The sequence below is a fragment of the Hylobates moloch genome, unplaced genomic scaffold (genome assembly GCF_009828535.3).
Source record: "Hylobates moloch isolate HMO894 unplaced genomic scaffold, HMol_V3 SCAFFOLD_1, whole genome shotgun sequence".
In the NCBI taxonomy this organism is placed as follows: Eukaryota; Metazoa; Chordata; class Mammalia; order Primates; family Hylobatidae; genus Hylobates; species Hylobates moloch.
In genome coordinates this window covers 44,142,715-44,162,655 of record NW_026652276.1, presented here as the reverse complement: position 1 = coordinate 44,162,655, position 19,941 = coordinate 44,142,715, and the positions used below count along the sequence as shown (strand labels likewise).

The 19,941-nt window shown below is 36.7% G+C and overlaps 1 protein-coding gene across 2 annotated transcripts in view; it reads left to right on the top strand.

Annotated features, from left to right (window-relative positions):
- Positions 1–18,329, top strand: part of PLCL1 (phospholipase C like 1 (inactive)) — a 356,723-nt gene extending 338,394 nt beyond the window's left edge. For both annotated transcript variants that reach the window (XM_032755052.2, XM_058439897.1), the window contains exon 6: positions 8,660–18,329. In XM_032755052.2, coding sequence (XP_032610943.1) covers positions 8,660–8,842 — 183 coding nt within the window. In that variant the 3' untranslated portion in view covers positions 8,843–18,329. The remainder of the gene's footprint in view (positions 1–8,659) is intronic.
- Positions 18,330–19,941: the final 1,612 nt, after the last annotated feature.

Here is a 19,941-nt window from a genome sequence, read left to right as displayed (position 1 = left end):
CAAAATTTCTGTTAAGTCCTGCCTGAGTAAACCCTCTATGTTAGTCAGTTGTCATACAGCTATAAAGAACTACCTGAGACTGGGTACTTTATAAAGAAAAGAGGTTTTTTTGTTTTGTTTTGTTTTGTTTTTTCTCAGTCCTTCACGCTGTACAGGAGGCATGGCTGGGGAGGCCTCAGTGAACTTATAGTCATGGCATAAGGCAAAGGGGAAGCAAGCACATCTTCACATGGTGGCAGGAAAGAGAAACAGCTAAGGGGAAGTGCTACACACTTTCAAACAACTAGATCTCCTGAGAACTTACTATCACAAGAACAACAAGGAGGAAATCCGCCCCTTTGATCCATTCACCTCCCACCAAATTCCCTCCTGCAACACTGGGGTTTACAATTCAACATGAGATTTGGGTGGGGACACAGAGCCAAACCATATCACCCTCTAAAATACAAATCAGAATACTTTAGTATATGATACTAATTAATTAATTATTATTATTTTTTACAAGAAGTTGTTTGAAGGCCAGTACTTGAGTAAAAGGTAGTTATCGAGAGGTAAGCCTAAATGAAATAAAGACATTGTTTCAAAATTATTGAATAATTTACTCACCTTGGGTATTTTGTCCACTTGATCATGTAATTGCTACACAGTAATATTGGAACAAATTGGGAAGTCAGATAATGGTTTTAACCTGATGCCTTATTTTTTATTATTGATAATCCATGGTAGGCATCCGCCTGGGTCCCACAAAGTATCAGCTGATATTATCAATCACAAGAACAATGGCCTTTGGAGTACTTTTAAAGATTTGGCAGTTTTGCTGGGCATGGTGGCTCATGCCTGTAATCCCAGCACTTTGGGAGGCCAAGGCGGGTGGATCACCTGAGGTCGGGAGTTTGAGACCAGCCTGACTAACATGGAGAAACTCCATCTCTACTAAAAATACAAAATTAGCCAGGTGTGGTGGCCCGTGCCTGTAATCCCAGCTACTCGGGAGGCTGAGGCAGGAGAATCGCTTGAACCCAGGATGTGGAGGTTGCTGTGAGCCAAGATCGCACCATCGCACTCCAGCCTGGGCAACAAGAGCAAAACTCTGTCTCAAAAAAAAAAAAAAAAAAGATTTGGCAGTTTTGATGTGGTGTATGGACATTATTTACTTCCTCATTTATGGGATTATCAGCTTTTTCTTTCCACAGTGAAGGTTTGTATTTGTCTTGGCATGTTATGCCTACCTTAATTGAAGTTGTTTCTTTCCTTCTTTTATTCTATGCAAATACATCTAGTCTATTGCCATTATTTGTTTTCATACTAGTGTCTATCTCTACATTTGCATTATCATTTTCCATTAAATATGTATTTTTTGAGTGGAATGGCATCTGATCTTATTTCTCTTTCATATCTAATTGCATTCATATTAAGTACAGGCATCTGCCTACTTCAGGTTTCTGGTGTGCCTGCCTGAGCATTCACATATGGCAATACATGTTATTTTATTTTAAATGACCATTCCCTTTTTCTCCTTTATATTATAGCTAGGGTATTATATTTACTTTATTTTAATAATACATAAATAGTTTATATTATCTGTTACAAAATATTTGTTTCAAAGGGTTGGTTTTGATAGGTTGAGAACCTCAGGCCAAAGTCTGGTATACAATAAGTGTTTAATAAATATTTGTTTGCTGGATGAGTGAATAAAATGAAAACTAAGGTGCAAGTCCTCATTAATAGCTAAGAGAGACCACCATTGTTCCCAAAGCACAGGGAAGAGATGGGTGTATCTCAGTTCACATATACATAGCTTTGAACAAGGTATAACAGGGACAATAAGAATTTGAAACATTAAATTTCATACTTTTTTTTTTTTTTTTTTCCCGAGATGGAGTCATGCTCTGTCACCCAGGCTGGAGGGCAGTGGCACGATCTTGGCTCAATGCAGCCTCCGCCTCCTTGGTTCAAGCAATTTTCCTGCCTCAGCCTCTTGAGTAGCTGGGATTACAGGTGCCCGCCAACACACCCAGCTAATTTTTGTACTTTTAGTAGAGACGGAGTTTCACCATGTTGGCCGTGCCTGGCCCATACTTCTTTTGTAAGCTCTAGTCAACAAGTGCATCTCAATGCAGTGGGTTTTATTGAGTGATACAGATGTTTTCCACCAGTAACAGGACCTATTGTCAGCATTGTTGCCACTGGATTATTAATGGTTTTTTAAATTATATTATTATTAGTGAGTAGTGTTTAAATAATGTTGAAAGACTTCACTTATATGTAGAATTCTATATATACAAGGACATAAAAATTGTCTCCTTATATTAAAACTATTTTAAAAAACATGGCTAATACAAAGGTTTTCTGCTTAAAATGCAGTTAATTTACTATTTTGAAGTAACTGGGGTCCTTCATTTCTTCAACATTCAAGTTAGTCAAGACTTCTTGATAAGTAAAGCTATTGTAACAAAGAAAGCTTGATAAGAAAGCTATTGTAACAATGCAGGTGTTATTTGAGAAAGAAATGTGGGAAAAGAAGATCTTTCAAATTTAACTTTCAAATTTAATTTTCATTATGTTGAATTTTAACAGAGTATGATTTCAAAATTTTTTGAGCCTTTCGTATGGCTTATTAAACAATGTCATCTGCTGCATTTTACAATTTTCTATGGACTCTTTGGCATTAAATTATTATTAACATTTCTTTAAGTGTCTTCTATACTTTATAAATTATTTTTCTTGAGAATTAGATTCTCAGGAACTAAAATGATTTATTTATATTCAGTTTCCGTAGTTTTCACAACTATTGAATTAATCAGAGTTTGTGACCAATCCTAAAATACATCCTTTACATAACTAATTAAAAAATGAACGTTATATACAGTTACATAATCTAATGTCTCAGGTGAGCATGTCCAGTGTAATTCTCTTCATGTTCCTATACAGATTATTTTTATTGCATTATATAATAAAGATTTGAAAAGCAGAGTTTCATTTGTTTTGGGTTTAGAGTTTCAGAAGAATAACAGATAAAGCTTCATTCAGCCAAGACTGTTAGAACAGAACTACTCTATGACTATTCATCCATATTTCTTGAGTGTTCATGGAGTAAGAATTTAACTTTTTAAAAAACAAGTAGAATGCAGTTGAAATATTTGGTTGCTGAGGTGTTGCAAAACAATAAATCTGAGCATTGATGACTTAGTGCAGTGGACACTTCTATTTTTGTGCAAAATTAAGGTATTTTATATGCAATTTCCTAATAGCTACACCTTTGTGCCTTTTAACTCTTGTTAACATCTTGTATATAATTCCTACACGGATAGGCCTTCATTCTAGAGAGCAAGAATTCCAGGCCATCTTTGAATAGTTTCACCCAGTTTTCCAAACAGTGTAACATACCAAGAGTGTAACATCCAAAAAAAAAAAAAAACTCTGACATGACATCAAAACATTTTTGATCTGTTGTTTTAATTTCTCAAATGAAGGACATCGTAGCAGTTGTTTTACTTCTTCAGGGCAAAGGATTAAACTTCTTAAATGATAACGTCCCAAAGGATAGTTTTTGAATTAGTAAGATGGCAGTTGTGCACAGCCTTCCACAATATGGTCCACCAATGGACCAAATAAATAACTACTCATCCCACTATGATGTCTGTGACTGGTTTCTACTGCAGCACTGTCCAAGGGTGATTCTACTGTGGGTATGGACTCTCCCATGGATAAAAGAATATCAGAAAACGCAGTCTGCTGATGAGTGTGGGCTCAAAAAGACTCACACGAGTTGACTTGGAGAAAGAGCTGCATTTGTTTATGTGTGTAGTTTTGTATATGTGAGGGTTTTCCTATTCCCAGAGTCCCAATTAGCTGCTTTAAATATTTGTGGTGTGCTCCGAAACAACCCACTCACTTCCTTTACACGTGATGAGAACACTAGTTATGATGTTCTCCTGCTCTTTTGTGTACTAATATCACAAGGGATAGTGCGGTTCATGGGAAAAGTGGGTGTGAAGGAGCCTGGGATGTCTTTTGTGAATAATTCTGCCAGATTGTAGTCAAAACCATTTTCATTGGTGGGGGCAGGACTGCATTTTTTGGTAAAAATGGAAGTAACAGAAATCCTAAATATCTTTTGATGGGTTATAAGATATATAACTAAAAGGTAATTTACATTTAGAATTCTACCCTATTTTATGGTTAGGATATAATGAGATGTGTGTGAACTGGTTTACGTTTAGTATATCAAGTGTTCAATAAATGTTAGCTGCTGTTTAGTGTTGTGACAATATTTCTTGTCAGTAGTAAATTTATTGGTGGTAATCAAAATTGTGGTGATATATCACCACAGCAATGCACGGCAGCCCAATTTGCAATTTAAATTGCATCAGTTATTTCCTGATTTCTAGATAATGTACTTTAATTATCATTTAATGCAGTTGGAAAGATTTAATAAGGAATGCTTAAAGTTTGTTTTATAAATATTCACTAATTGTCACTTATTTTTAAATTCAGAATTTCTGTAATGATCTCTGTGGCTTTGCATGAGTCCATGTTACTTTCTAAATGTGTTGGACCTGCCAATAGAGACTTACATTCAGAAGCCAAATCACTGTGGAGGCTAAATGGTGGCCATTGCTCTTGGGACTTCTATTAGTCTTGTTGTCCCATCAGCATCAGTCTACCTGAGGCGCTCTCTATTACCCTTACTTTCCTTTGAGTTAAAGCATCCTTCTCTTTTTTTTTTTTTTCCTGAAGGATCCCCAGTACCAGAGGATACTTCAAATCCCCATGAGATTGCTAGTATGGAAATGCCGGCAGCAGCTTGACATTTTTTTTCAAGTTGAGTGTTCAGTGGACAACTTGTACATTAATTCTGCATTTCATGCCGTAACAATCCTAAACTTATTTTAGTATACAAGAGGTGTTTCCATTTCTATATCATCAAATAAAATGAATTCTCCTGGGGTTCCTCCTCTTCCCCTGAGACCTCTGTTTAGGGAGAATAAGATTAAAACACTTTCGTAAGAATGACTTGTTATATTACTCTTTAAATATAAACTACAGACGAATACCTTTAAATGGCTTGGCTGACCTGAATACCATGGGGGGTGCCGGGGAATGGTTTTTGGGATGAAACTGGATCAACCTCGGATCATCAGGCATTAGATTCTCATAAGGAACATGCAACCTAGATCCCTTGCAGGCTCAGTTCACAATAGGGTTCACACTCCTGAGAATCTAATGTCGCCACTGATGTGACAGGGGTGGGAGCTCAGGCAGTAATGCTCACTCACCCACTGCTCACGTCCTGCTGTGCAGCCTGGTTCCTCACAGGTCACAGGGACTGGTATCAGTCCATGGCCCCAGGGTTGGGGACACCTGCTGTACCTAATATGTTTTGGAGGAAATGATACACAGGACAAAGATGTTTAGAGGGAGATCTGGTATAAGCTGGCTGGTTAAGAGAAGTTTGGGGGTGTTTGTGACAGAGTAGAGAGAAAGAGATTGCTAGATGATTAGGGAAAATTGCTGCATATAAAATGGGAAAAAAGTCAGCATGCCAAGGGAAAATGCCAGGGTGGTGGTTGTTAACAATCAAATTCACCCTCTCTACAATTTTCACCAGAATGTGTCTTTTCTGATTCCGGTGCCTTGATTAGGAAGACCCAAAGAAGAGATGCAGGTTGTCATTCCTGGAACCACAGAACAGAAAGATGACTGCTATTCCTCCTGCATAAAAAAAGAGAAAACAAAAGTTTATATCAGTGTTTCGATGTACACTCTTCACAACACAGCCTTTCAGTTTTGCTTCTTTTATTAGTTAATAGTTTACCTATTTTTTTTTTTTTGCCTGTATGGTACAGCCAGTGTGTGTTGTCTCCAGGGATATCAGGAGATGATGTAGTTGTGTTAGTTATGCACTGGTACAAACTGTTTTCTCCCATTGGCCATTGTTTTCTACAGAGACTGACTTCTATTTACCAGAAATGGCACAGTCTGGCATTTGGATGCCACCTCTTAGAACCAATGAGATGACATTCTAGATTATTAAAATATGTTTCATGCCATGCTGTGTTAAAAGGGGATGTGAGAATTTTATGCATTAGTAGGATAAAATGATGTTTTTGTATGTTTCACTGTTCTCTTGCAATTAGGAAAGTTGCCAGTTTTGCTACTGCTATGCTTTTAAAATGCTTGATGAAACTTTCAAAACTAAATGAAAAAGGAACACTTAAAAGTAATACTCTGAAAATGAAGGAGGATATAATCTCATTACTAATAGATTATTTTTAAAGGAATCTTTCCATTTATAAAAATAGTAGTACATATACATTATACATATCTCTGTAAAACAGACTCTGGTAGATGCATTTTAAATGTTAGTCAAATTTTTAATAAAATATAGATAGTACCAAGATACTTATTATATATAGCAGCAGATAATGTTAACCACTTTCCAAATCACCTTATTGCATTGTGGTTCCTATACTTATGATCATTTAAATCATAAAGAGCTCTTCAACATATTGTCTTTAATCTTAGAACTGTGAGGAAGGCTGAAGGATATTTTCATCATTTTTGCAGAAGAGAAAATGGCCCAGATAAAAATTGGTGGAAGATGCTCCGACCCTCGTCCCTGCCAGTGTGTTCTTGCTCTGCCCTGTCTTCCTGATTCTGGATGCTGTCTCTAAGTTGTGTCAGGCTGTGTCACATGGGCAATGCTTTTCTTTTTATCTGCATTGCTTCCATGGGTAACAATGAATAGGAGTCTCTAGGGTGCCCTGCAGAGAGTGCCTGCTTTGCTGTTAAAAGATGCCTATCAAGTAGTGGTTAAAACCACAGACCCTGGAGCCAGGTGCTGGACTTTAAGCTCCAGCTCTACCACTTAGCAGCTGTATGACTTTGGGAAGTGTGACTGTGCTCTGGGCCTCAGTTTTTTAAATCAGTAAATTGAGAGTAATGAAAGTACCCATCTCATAGCGATGTTGTAACGAATGATTGAATGAACATATATAAAGCACAAAGAGTGACCACACTGAGCAAGCACTTCATATGTTGGTCTGTTATTATTATTACTGAAGAGTTGCACTTTTCAAAGTGGATGTGACTTCACTTTTTTTTAACTTTATGTTCTGGGATACATGTGCAGAATGTGCAGGTTTGTTGAGCAGACTCATTCATGATGTCTATAGTGTTAAGAACAGACTTCCCAAAGTCTGCTGGTGTAGTGAATATTTTTTCTTTAGAAAATACATCTCTCACTGACAGAATCTTTAGGCTCTAATCTCTAGTCTTTAGTCTCAGACTAGATTGTAAACATGGTGTGGGGAATAGAGCACTGATGCAGGAGGCCAAAGGCCTGAACTTTAGTCCCAGCTCAGCGATTAACCAGCTGTGACCTTGGGCCAGTCAATTAACCTTATCAGGCTCAGCTTCATTTCTCCTCAGGAGAAGGCAAAACTGTCCACCTCCAACTCTTCTTCCAAAATCCCATACCATAATTGATGTACTTGAGAAGAAGTTCACTTTAACACAAACATCAGGCAAAGCCCAATTATTTAATCATCCCATATAATTAAAAGATGCTATTAGAAAGATTTAGCTATTTTTTTTACAGAGGATAGAATTGGCAAGTGCATATTTAGGTTTTGAGAAATAAAATATTCCAAGCTTTTGTAAAATACAAGTTTCTTCGTACACCCTAAGGAAAAAGCACTTATTGGCCTTTCATAAAATAGGTGGATTATCCTTTCTCTGAGCCTCTGCTTTGTAGAATAATGCTCCAGCAATCGTCATAACTGCATATCCTCCCATAGTGTCCTTTACTTTCAAGGTCACACTTTCAGGCACTGCCATGAGAATGGAGAGGGAAGAAGCTACTTCCTCTGTCTGTGCACCGTAGACACCTGTCCCCGCTTCCCCACACTCAGTCATTCAGCCCTTGGGCCAGTATCAGTATATGCACTTTATCATCATAACAGTGAACTAAAATAAGAAATAAAAATAGCAGGAAAGATATCTGTTGGGCACTGATGTAAATGACAGCTAATGTGTTCCTGCAATCCTTATTTCCTTTTTGTTTTGATTAACATGTTGAGCCTCTGGAGACTCTTTTTCTCCATCTGCCAGGTGGGAACATCATCTTCAGGATGATGCAAAAGGCAGAAGTAATGTGGGTAACTGATAATTTAACAACAGGCAGGTTGCAAGGATGACCCAATATATTAAAAACCAGCTCACCAAGCATAAGGGTATGTGTTTATTTTCACTTCTTTAAGGAAGAGCTTCTTTCCTTGTTTTCTCCTAAGACTGAGAATGCTGGATCTGGGTGGGGTAGGTATTGCAGCAGTGTGCAGAGTCTCAGACCATGGTGATGGAAGAGTTGATGTCCTCAGCACATAAAGAGGAGGGTTCCTCACAACAGGAATCTCAACGGACTGCCAGCAACCGCATAGCCAGTTGGTCAGGCTCAAGTTGAGGTACTTGGCTTAACAAGCAAAGTCCCTTAATAATGTTAGAAAAGAACCTTGGGTTAAACCCTGGAAAAGTGAGCTTGCAGGTCTGGGTCTGCTTCCTTATTCAGCAATGGGCAGTAAGGACATAGAGTGATGTCACTTAGCACATGCCTGGCCCATAACTGTCTTCTTTGATGCCTATTTTTTTCTGTTTGTAGGGCCAAGGAGATCTGTTGAAGAATGCCAAGAATGAAGCTATAGAAAACATGAAGCAGATCCAGCTGGCATGCTTGTCCTGTGGACTGAGTAAAGCCCCTAGCAACAGTGCTGAGGCCAAGAGCAAGCGCAGCCTGGAAGCCATAGAGGAGAAGGAAAGTAGCGAGGAGAACGGAAAGCTGTGACTCTGGGCATTATCGACACGTTCACCCATCTTATCAAGGATTCTGGTTTCTCATTCTTGTTTTCTTTCTTTAAACGTTTTATAAGTTCACAAAATGATGCCCTATCTGGGGTATTGGACATAGATATTTTCACAATGTCAGTATTTCAGTGTAGTTAATTTATCTAAATTAAAGCCTTTAGTATCAGTGTTTTAAATTCTGAGACATGTGTCAACACCCCTGTGTGGATGCCTGTGGAGGAGTGTGTGTGTGTTTGTGCATGTGTGTGTGTGTGGCAGAGAGAGAAAGAGAGAGAGAGAAATTCTGTTAAAATCTATTCTGTGTTGCATTATTCATTTAGTGAGTTATTCCTTGATCATTTTGGGACAATTGTTTTAATCTGAAATTCTAAAGAGCACTTACTATAACCTGTCGCTGTGTTTAATTTTACTTCTCTGCCTTTGACATTTAATTTAGTGATCTTAGCATAGCTTATTATTAAAGGAAGCCACATTTATCAAAGCATAGATGTTTTGGTAGATTAAATATAGATTAGAAAAATTCCTAAGAATCAGAGTAGAAATAAAAGTGAATGAAAGATTAAACAGATGATCAGAATTTCTAGAAAGATTAGCAAAGTCATTTCTTCAGTTAGAAAACTTTAAAAAATATTTATTAAATAAAATCAATTTTTAGGAAGTTTTCTGTAGTCATTTACTAAACATATGATTTCACTAGAAAAGCTGATCATAAGTGAATTTATACCTACCTGTGTGGTACTCTGAAACACACTGAAAGCTCAGTTGCAATTAGGATTTTGATGTGACAATAATATTGTTGTATAATTTCAAGATTTGTAGGAAGGTCTCATTCTTCCAAGCTAAGAGTCTAGCACTCATTTTCTGTAACAGATATGGCAGCTTAGAGGTCTTGGCTTTGTTTGGATGTAATTTAGGGTACTAAATTTAAATTTAAAGATATTGTTCAAACAATATCATATCGTCACATTGAGCTGATATAAATTCTGTGGGTCCGATAATATCTTTGTGATAATTTAAGAACTAACCAGTTACCAAACATCTATGATATAACCCTAACACATACAGAAAAGCATACATGCAAAAAGAAATGACTAATTAGGGTACATTTATAATTGCATCTAGATAATTTTTACCCTAATGTCTTCATAAAGTACTTGAGTGTAATGTTTGTTACCTCCAACAGAACTAAATGTTCTATGGTTATGAAAGAATATATTTATTTAAAACATTGCTTTTATTTTGAAAAGCTTCTTAATTAATTTGATTAACAAATATGCTAATTTGGGGAAACCTAGAGAAGATAATTGTTGAAATTTTGCAAATATAAACATCTCCTATAGCTTCTGTGTTATTTCTGACTTCTTAACACTATTACGTTCATGTTGCACGTTACTGAAAGAGTAAAGATATAAAAAAACTTATTGTTTTATTGTGATTTGAAAAAGCAAAGCTAATGAAAATGGGTTACTACATCAAAATTATCTTAAAGAGTTTGCTATTTCTATGGACCAGATATGATGAAATTATTCCCTGGGTTTAAAACTGGGCACTCGAGGAGGAGGTACCTGAAGTCATTTGAAGGCAAGTTTCCAATGGTACTACAATGGCCTGAAAAAATTTCTTTACCCTCTGTTATATTTAACTTGCTGGTAGGAGGAATAGTGGAATGCAGGTGTTAAGCCCTTTGCAGTGAAAAAGAGGTTCTATAGACAGAAACAAAACCCACCTTACATCAGCTGATTGGTTGATTTTACTAGTGTACCTCTTCATCTACTTGAATTCTATTTGGTAAATGTCTTTACTGGATATACAGTTAGGTGGGAAGAGAAGATAAAGGATGACAAACTCTTAAACAGTATTTCTACATTTATTTACTCCAGGGTCAAATCCAATCCTTGGAAGTAGCTTCCCTAGTTTATTTTATTTGTCCTAGAGCTCTACTCACACTTAGGACCACCCAAAAATTCTCGAAAACATAATATGGATTCTGCCTCATCTGATGCTACTTCTGGCAGTGGGTCGTCAGCCATACTCTGCTTCATTCCACTGGGTGTCCTTGCTAGATGGGGAGTGAGATGTGGAGCAGGGAGGAGCTTTGGATTCTGGGAGTGGAGGTGGCAAGGGAAAAGTCTCCTAGTCTCCTGTGATGTTCCTGCCTCCAGATAGAATAGCAAAAACAAATGATTTTTTTTGTGTGTATTATGCCTCCATGACATTGTTACATTCTATGAGAAGCATCTGTCTCCTTTCTAGACTTGAACTGTGGTAGAAAAAGCCCCCTTCTCTCTTCTATCTACTGAGATTTGGTGATGCTAGGAACGTGGTGTTTTAGATATTAATTCTATTTTTATTTATTCATTTTTACATCACCAATAGGATCTGAGGTGGAGATGGCAGGTATTATCACTGGCATTTTACAGGTGAGAAAGCCCAAGGCCACTGAGGTAATAAATGGAATAATTGATTTTGAACTTGGGTCTGTCTGATTTCATGTGCAAGATTATATACTTACTGATTTTGATTTTAAGTTTATTCTCAACATTTTAAACCAGACTATTAACTCTTACCTTTATAACCACAGATACAAAGAGCTGTATCATTTATTTTCTGAATATAAAATATTAATGGTCAATATAAAAATACAAAAATAGAGAACTCTATACAACAGAAAAGCAAAATTACCCACTAATAACATTTTGATTTATATCCCTTTAGACACTGTTTAGAGTTTATACATATATGTAAATATGCTTTTATTTTAACAAAATTGAGATATTATATAAACTGTTTGTAGCAGGGTGTTTAAAATTTTAACAATATGTTATAGATATCCTTCTGTGTCAATAAATGTGTATTTACATTAGAGTTCCAAGCCTTTGAACTGAATCTAGTCCAAAAATGATGTGTTTTATTTGGCCATTGAACATTTTTTAAAAAAATGTTTAAGCAATAGACAGCTTTTGAAATTCAGAAAATGTTACCTACAATTCAATGTCCTGCATGTTTTAAAATACTGGATAATCTAACAACACAGGACACCTTCCACTCCCCATCTCACAACCACCACACATATACTTTCTTGCTTGGCATTAATTAGTTGAAACTGCCCTCTCCAAAAGGGGCATATGCTGTCCAATTTTCTAGAGAACCTTTTCATTCATTTGTGTTACATCTGGACCCTGCGGACATGATAGGTGGTGAAACTTGATGAAAATTATCATTTATTGAGAGGCCAAAATGAGAGAATTGCTTGAGGCCAGGGATTGAGACTAGCCTGGGAAGCATAGTAAGACCTTGTCTTTAAAAAATAAAAAAATTTAATGATCATTGATAATGATTACATATATCTTATTATATGGCTTACTAGAATATATTTAACCAATCTCCTATTGTTAGATTTTACTCACCTAATTTCTTGTTATATAAACATTCCAATAATAAAATCCATTTTTGCAAAGTTGTTCAACTTTTTCTTTGGGATACATTTCTAGAAGTGGAATTGTTGGGTCAAAGGATACAGAGATTTTTTGTTTTGTTTCGTTTTTGTTTTTTAGGGATTTTGAGATACATTGCCAAATAGTCTCTGGAAAACTTGCTCAATTTAAAACCCCACCAGGAGTTTATGAGAATGCTCAAATCTTTGCTAATGATAAATTTAGTTTTTCTTATTTTCATTTTTGCCAATCTTCTAAGTTACAAAAATCTTATTTCTCTTTATCTTTAATCTCTAATGAGATTGGATGCATATTAATATGTTCATTGACTCTAAATAATCTCATTAAAAGTAAAAACTTTTGTACTCCAAAGGATACTGTGAAGAATGTGAAAATAGAACCCACAGAACAGGTTTGCGGGTCATGTATCTAATAGAGACTGGCATCCAAAATTTATAAAGAACTATTAAAACTTAATAAAAAGAAAATCAAATTTTTAAAAACTGGTCTAAGGATTGGAATAGACTTTTCTTCCAAGAAAATATGCAAACAGGAAATAAGCACGTAGAAACATGCTGAAGATCATTAACCACTAAGATCACTTAAATCATAGCCACAGTTAGATATGACTTCACACCAAATAGGTTGGCTATAATAAAAAAGACAGATAATAACAAGTGTTAGTGAGGATGTGGAGAAATTGGAACCATCGTACCCTGCTGGTGGAAATGTAAAATATTTCAGCTGCTTTGGAAAACAGCTTGGCACTTCCTCAAAAGGTTAAAAAACATGGGGTTACCATATGACCCAGCAATTCTACTCTTAGATTTCTACCCAAGAGAAATGAAAATATATGTCCACACAAAAGCTTGTACACAAATGTTCATGGCAGCATTATTTATAATAGTCAAAAGTAGAAACAATACAAATGTCTATCAACTCATGAAAGGATAAATAAAAATTATATATTCATACATTGGATTATTCAACAATAAAAGAAATGAAATACTGATACATGCTACAAGAATATACCTTGAAAACATTATGCTAAGTGAAGGAAATCAGGCACAAAGGCCACATGTTGTACGGTTCTATTTTTATAAAATATCCAGAATAGGCAAATCAATAGAGATAGAAAGTAGACTAATGGTTGCCAGTGGCTGTGGGGGTCTGGGAGTGACTGCTAATGGGTATGAGTTTTCTTACTGGTGTGAAGAAAATGTTCTGGAATTAGAAATAATGATGATGTTTGTTTACATAATTTGTGGATGTACTAAAAGCTATTTAATTGTATATTTTAAAGGGTGAATTTTATGGTATGTATAGTATCTTAGTAAAAGGGTTATAAAAGGAGAAATAAAAAGAGAATTTAAACAATGAACAGGGTATCACAGAATAGTGAAATAGCTTCAAGAATCTAATATATGTGAAACTGGAGAGAAGAGCAGGAAAGAAAAATAGTTTGAAGAAATAATGGCTAAAAGAATTCTCATTTGTGATGAAAACTCTAACCTCCAGATCCAAGAATCTCAAAAATTCCAAGGACAAGAAACATGAGAAAAACAAGTTAGTCTGTTTTCTGTTGCTGTAATAGAATGTCACAGATTGTGTAATTTACAAAGAAAAGAAGTTTATTTGGTTTACGGTTCTGGAGGCTAAGAAGTCCAAGAGCATGGCTTTGGCATCTGGTGAGTGTAATTCCATGCCAGAAGGGCAAAAGGTGGAAGGTCAAGAGAGCCCATGTGAAGGAGGTTTTGCTATTATAACAAAGCCACCTCCTCTACAACTACCCCACTCCAATGACAACACCCTTCATGAGGGTGGAGCCCTCATGACCCAATTACCTCTTACTTGGCCCCACTTCCCAACACTCTGGCATTGGGAATCCAATTAAGTTTCCAACACATGAGTTTTGGTGACACCTTCAAACCATTGCAACAACCAAGGCATATTGTAGCCAAATAGTTCAAAAGTAGTGATAATGAGATAATCTTAAAAGCAGCCAGTAAAAAAAGACATATACAGAGAAAATAAGAAAGACAGCATATGTCTTATTGTAAACCATGCAGATGAGATGCCATTGGAGCAACTCCTTTAAAGTATTGAAAACGGAGCAAAAACTGTAATCCTAGAATTCTATACCCAGTAAAAATGAATTCTAGAATTCTATACCTATTAAAAAATGAAGGTTATACAAAAAAATTTTCAAAAGCTGAATTCATCACCAGTAGACTTACATTATAAGAAATGTTAAAGGAAATCCTTCAGGCTGAAGGAAAATGATGCCATGTCAAAATACGGATGTACAAAAACAGATGAAGAGAGACAGCTAGAAATAGTAACTGCAGGGATAAATATAGCTGGCCGTTTGTATCTAGGGGTTCTGCATCTGTGGATTCAACCAACAATGGATAAAAAATACTTAAAAAACTGATAAAAAATAACTACAAAATTAAATACAAATAAAAATACAGTATAATTATTTATATAGCATTTATATTTAATTGGATATTATAAGTAATCTAGGGATAATTTAATGGATACAGGAAGATGCATAAAGGTTATATGCAAACAGTATGTTATTTTATGAAAGAGACTTGAACACCTATGGATTTGGGTATTTGCAAGGGGTGAATGGGGTATTTGCAAGCAGTGAATGAGGAGGCCTGGAACCAATCTTCTGCTGATATTGAGGCACAACTGTAAAAGGTGTATTACTTAAATCTCTTATTGTATTGTAAATTGTATAAGTAATGAAATTAAAAGGCAGAAATTGTCAGACTGAATAAAAATGAAAAGACCAAACAATATGCTGCTTACAAGAAACACAATTCAAATATAAAGACACAATTAGTTTAAAGGAAAAGAATTGGAAAAGATATACCATGATAACACAAGTCAAAAGAAAGCTGCTGTGGATATATTAATGTCAGATGTAGTAGATTTCAGAGCAATGAATATTGCCAGGCAAAAAGAAAGTTATTACATAATAATTAAGGCATCAGTTCATCAAGAAGATGTAATAATCCTAAGTATTTATGCAACTAATATCAGAGCTTCAAAATACATGAAGCAAAACCAGTGGAATTGATAGGAGAAACACACAATTACACAATTATAGTCAGAGTTTTCAGTGTATCTTTCTCTATAGAGAGAACAACTAGACAGGAAATCATTAAGGATATAGATGATTTAAATTGTATGATCAACTACCTCGACATAATTGGTATTTATGGAACACTCCACCACCAACAGCAGAGTACATGTTATTTTCAAGTACACAGAAAACAGTTACCAATATAGACCATACTCTGGGTCATAAAACACATCTCAATAAATTTAAAAGAATTAATGTTATATAAAGTATGTGCTCTGACCACAAAGGAATTAGAGATCAATAAAAGAAATATCTTTGAAAAATCTTGACATATTTGAAAACTAAATAACTCACTTCTAAATAACTCCTGTGTCAAAGAAGAAATTAAAAAGGAAATTAGAAAGTACTTTCAATTTAAGTGTCAAAACTTCCAAATTCATGGGATAACACTAACACTAAGGAAATTTATAGCAGTTAACACCTGTATTAGAAGAAAAGAAATTTCTCAAACCAAAGACTTCCATTTTCATCTTAAGAAACTAGAAAAAAAAGAGAAAATTAAGTTCAAAGTAGAAAAAAGAGAATAAAGATTAGAGTAGAAATCAATAAGATAGAAAACAAACAATAGAGAAAATCAATAAAACAAAAAGGTTGAATTTTTGGGAAGATCAATAAAATTAATAAACCTCTAGTCAAACAAGGGAAAAAAGGAACACTCAAATTACCAATATCAAGAGTAAGATCAGACATCATTTCAATATTGAATCAAAAAAAGAGTGAGAATACATCACTCCAAATTTTAAGGATATGAAAAGGATAGTAGGCAAACATTATGAAGACTTTCTGCCTATAAATTCTACAACTTCAGTGAAATGGGCAAATTCCTTAAAAGACACAAATTGCCAAATCTCAAAACGATGAGTTAAATAACTTAGACAAAAAGTACATGCTGTATGTCCGGTAACATACATTTTTGGAAGCGCAAACTAATGAATAGTATCAAAAAGTAGATAAGTGTTTACCTGGGGTCAATGTAGAATGGGGAGGGTAAGATAACAAAGTGGATAAGGACATATTTGGGAATAATGTATGTGTTCATTATCCTGATTGTGGTGGTGTTTTCACATGTTAGACATATGTCGAAATTTAAATTGTATATTTTGAATATGTGAAGTTTGTTTTATGGAATTATATCTCAATAAAGCTCTTAGAAATACATAAGAGCACCTCTAAGTTAATAATTTTAAGGCAGCTTTTAAAAAATATAATACTTGAATTTGGCTGGGTGCAGTGGCTCACGCCTGTAATTCCAGCACTTTGGGAGGCTGAGGCAGGCAGATTGCCTGAGCTCAGGAGTTCAAAACCAGCCTGGGCAACATGGCAAAACCCTGTTTCTACTAAAACTACAAAAAAAAAAAAAAAAGTCGGGCTTGGTGGCAGCTGCCTGTAATCCTAGCGACTTGGGAGGCTGAGGCAGGTGAATCGCTTGAACCGGGAGGCAGAGGTTGCAGTGAGCCAAGATTGCACTACTGCACTCTAGTCTGGGTGACAGAGCAAGACTGTCTCAAAAAAAAAAAGATGGTTGAATTTTTCTTTTGTCTTGGAATTAGTGAATTCATAGATTAAGCTTTTTTCAGTTTATAGATGTTTTCTTTTTCAAATTTTTATTTTTTTTGCGTGTGTTGTGTGCACGTATGTTTGTGTTTAGAAATTAGAAACACACACCCATACATGCACACAGCACACACATGGAAATATATAAGAATATGAAATATTTGCTTTTGTTGCAGCTGCTCTGGATTCTTTGGGGACAGCAGTTGGCCATATCATCATTATATCCTTTCCCTCATCTTTTCTGTAATCATGTTAATTTTCTTCACTTTTCTTTGAATCATGGGAAGTATTCTTGTACCTTTTTTATACAACAAAAATTCAACTTTATACCCTTTTCCTTTATAGTACTTGACCACGTTTTGCATGTCAAAGCATTTCTTATTTATCTCCTCATCCATTTCCTTCTTTTGTCTTATGATTGATTGTCTGATTACATCTTTAATAGTTAACATTTACTATGTCTTCTACATGTGAAGTACTGTGTTAAATGCTTACATGCATAATCTTGCTTAGTTCTCAGTACAGCCCTAGAGGCCAGGTGTGGTGGCTCATGCCTGTAATCCCAGCACTTTGGGAGGCCAAGATGGGAAGATTGATTGCTTGAGCCCAGGAATTCAAGACCAGCCTTGGTAACATAGTGAGACCCTATCTCTATAAGAAATAAAAACAATTAGCCATGCATGGTGGTGCACACCTGTAGTTCCAGCTACTCAGGAGGCTGAGGTGGGAGGATTGCTTGGACTTGGGAGATCAAGGCTGCAGTGAGCATGATTGCACCACTGCATTCTAGCCTGGGCAACAGAGTGAGACCCTTGTGAAAGGAAAATATCTTGGCCTCCCCAGATCACTAAGGAAAACTCAAGCTGGAAACTGCTTAGGGCAAACCTGCCTTCCATTCTATTCAAAGTCACCCCTCTGCTCACTGAGATAGATGCTTATCTGATTGCATCCTTTAGAAAGACTAATCAGAAACTCAAAAGAATGTAACCATTTGTGTATCACGTATCTGTGACCTGGAACTCCCTCCCTGCTTCCAGTCTTCCTGCCTTTGCTTCTAGTTGTCCTGCCTTTCCAGACGAAACCAATGTACTGCTTACATATATTGATTGATGTCTCATGTCTCCTTAAAATGTATAAAACCAAGCTGTGACCTGACTACCTTGAGCACATGTCCTCAGGACTTCCTGAGGCTGTATCATGGGTGCATCCTCAATGTTGGCAAAATAAACATTCTAAATTAACTGAGACCTGTCTCAGATTTTCTGCATTCATATTCTGTTTCAAAAACAAAAACAAGAACAAAAACAAAAGCAAAAGCAATCTTAGAGGTTGGTATTTGATATGTTTTGGCTGTGTCCCCACCTAAATTTCATCGTGAATTGTAGTTTCCATAATCCCTACATGTTGTGGGAGGGTCCTGGTGGGAGGTAATTGAATAATGGGTGTGGTTACCCCATGCTGCTCTTCTTGGGATAGTGAGGGAGTTCTCACAAGATCTGATGGTTTTATAAAGGGCTTTTCCCACTTTCGCTTGGCACTTCTCCTTGCTGCCACTATGTGAAGAAAGACATGTTTGCTTCCCCTTCCACCATGATTGTAAGTTTCCTGAAGCCTCCCCAGCCCTGCAGAACTGTAAGTCAATTAAACCTCTTTTCCTGTATAAATTACCCAAGTTTGGTTAATTTATTAGTAGTGTGAGAATGGACTAATATGGTAAATTGATGCTACCATGACGCTGCTATAAAGAAACCCAAAAATATGGAAGCAATTTTGGAACTGGATAACAGGCAGAGGTTGGAACTGTTTGGAGGCCTAAGAAGAAGAAAGGAAAATGTGGGAAAGTTTGGAACTTCCTAGAGACTTGGAAGGCTCAGAAGACAGGAAAATGAGGGAAAGTTTGGAACTGCCTTGAGACTTGTTAAATGGCTTTGACCAAAATTCTGATCATGATATGGAAAATAAGGTCCAGGCTGAAGTGGTCTCAGATGGAGATGAGGAACTTGTTGGGAACTGGAGTAAAGGTCACTCTTGCTATGCAAAGAGACTGGCAGCATTTTGCCCCTTCACTAGAGATCTTTGGAACTTTTAACTTGGGAGAGATGATATAGGGTATCTGGGGGAAGAAATGTCTTAGTGGTGAAGTGTTCAAGAGAAAGCAGAGAACAGAAATTTGAAAAATTTGCAGCCTGATGATGTGATAGAAAAGAAACCCATTTTCCGGGGAGAAATTCAAGCTAGCTGCAGAAATTTGCTTAGTAACCAGGAGCCAAATGTTATTCACCAAGACAATGGGAAAAATGTCTCCAGAGCATGTCAGAGGCCTTCACAGTAGCCCCTCCCATCACAGACCTGGAGGCCTAGGAGGAAAAAATGGTTTCATGGGCTTGGCCCAGGGCCCCCCTGCTGTGTGCAGCCTAGGTATTTGATGCTGTGTCCCAGCTGCTCCAGCCATGGCTAAAGGGGGCCAAGGTACAGCTCAGGCCATTGCTTCAGAGGTGCAAGCCCCAAACTTTGGCAGCTTCCATGTGATGTTGAGCCTGCAGGTGCACAAAAGTCAAGAATTGAGGTTTGTGAACCTCTACTTAGATTTCAGAGGATGTATGGAAATGCCTGGATGTCCAGGAAGAATCTGCTGCAGGGGCAGGGCCCTCATGGAGCACCTCTGCTAGGGCAATGTGGAAGGAAAATGTGGGGTTGGAGCTCCCACACAGAGTCCCCACTGGGGCACTGCCTAGTGGAGCTGTGAGAAGAGGGCTACCATCCTCCAGACCCCAGAATGCTTGATCGGCTGACAGCTTGCACCATGCACCTGGAAAAGCTGCAGACACTGAACACTAGCCCATGAAAGCAGCTGGGGGCAGGGGGTGGGGAGCCTGTGCCCTGCAAAGACACAAGGGTGGAGCTGCCTAAGGCCATGGGAGCCCACCTCTTGCA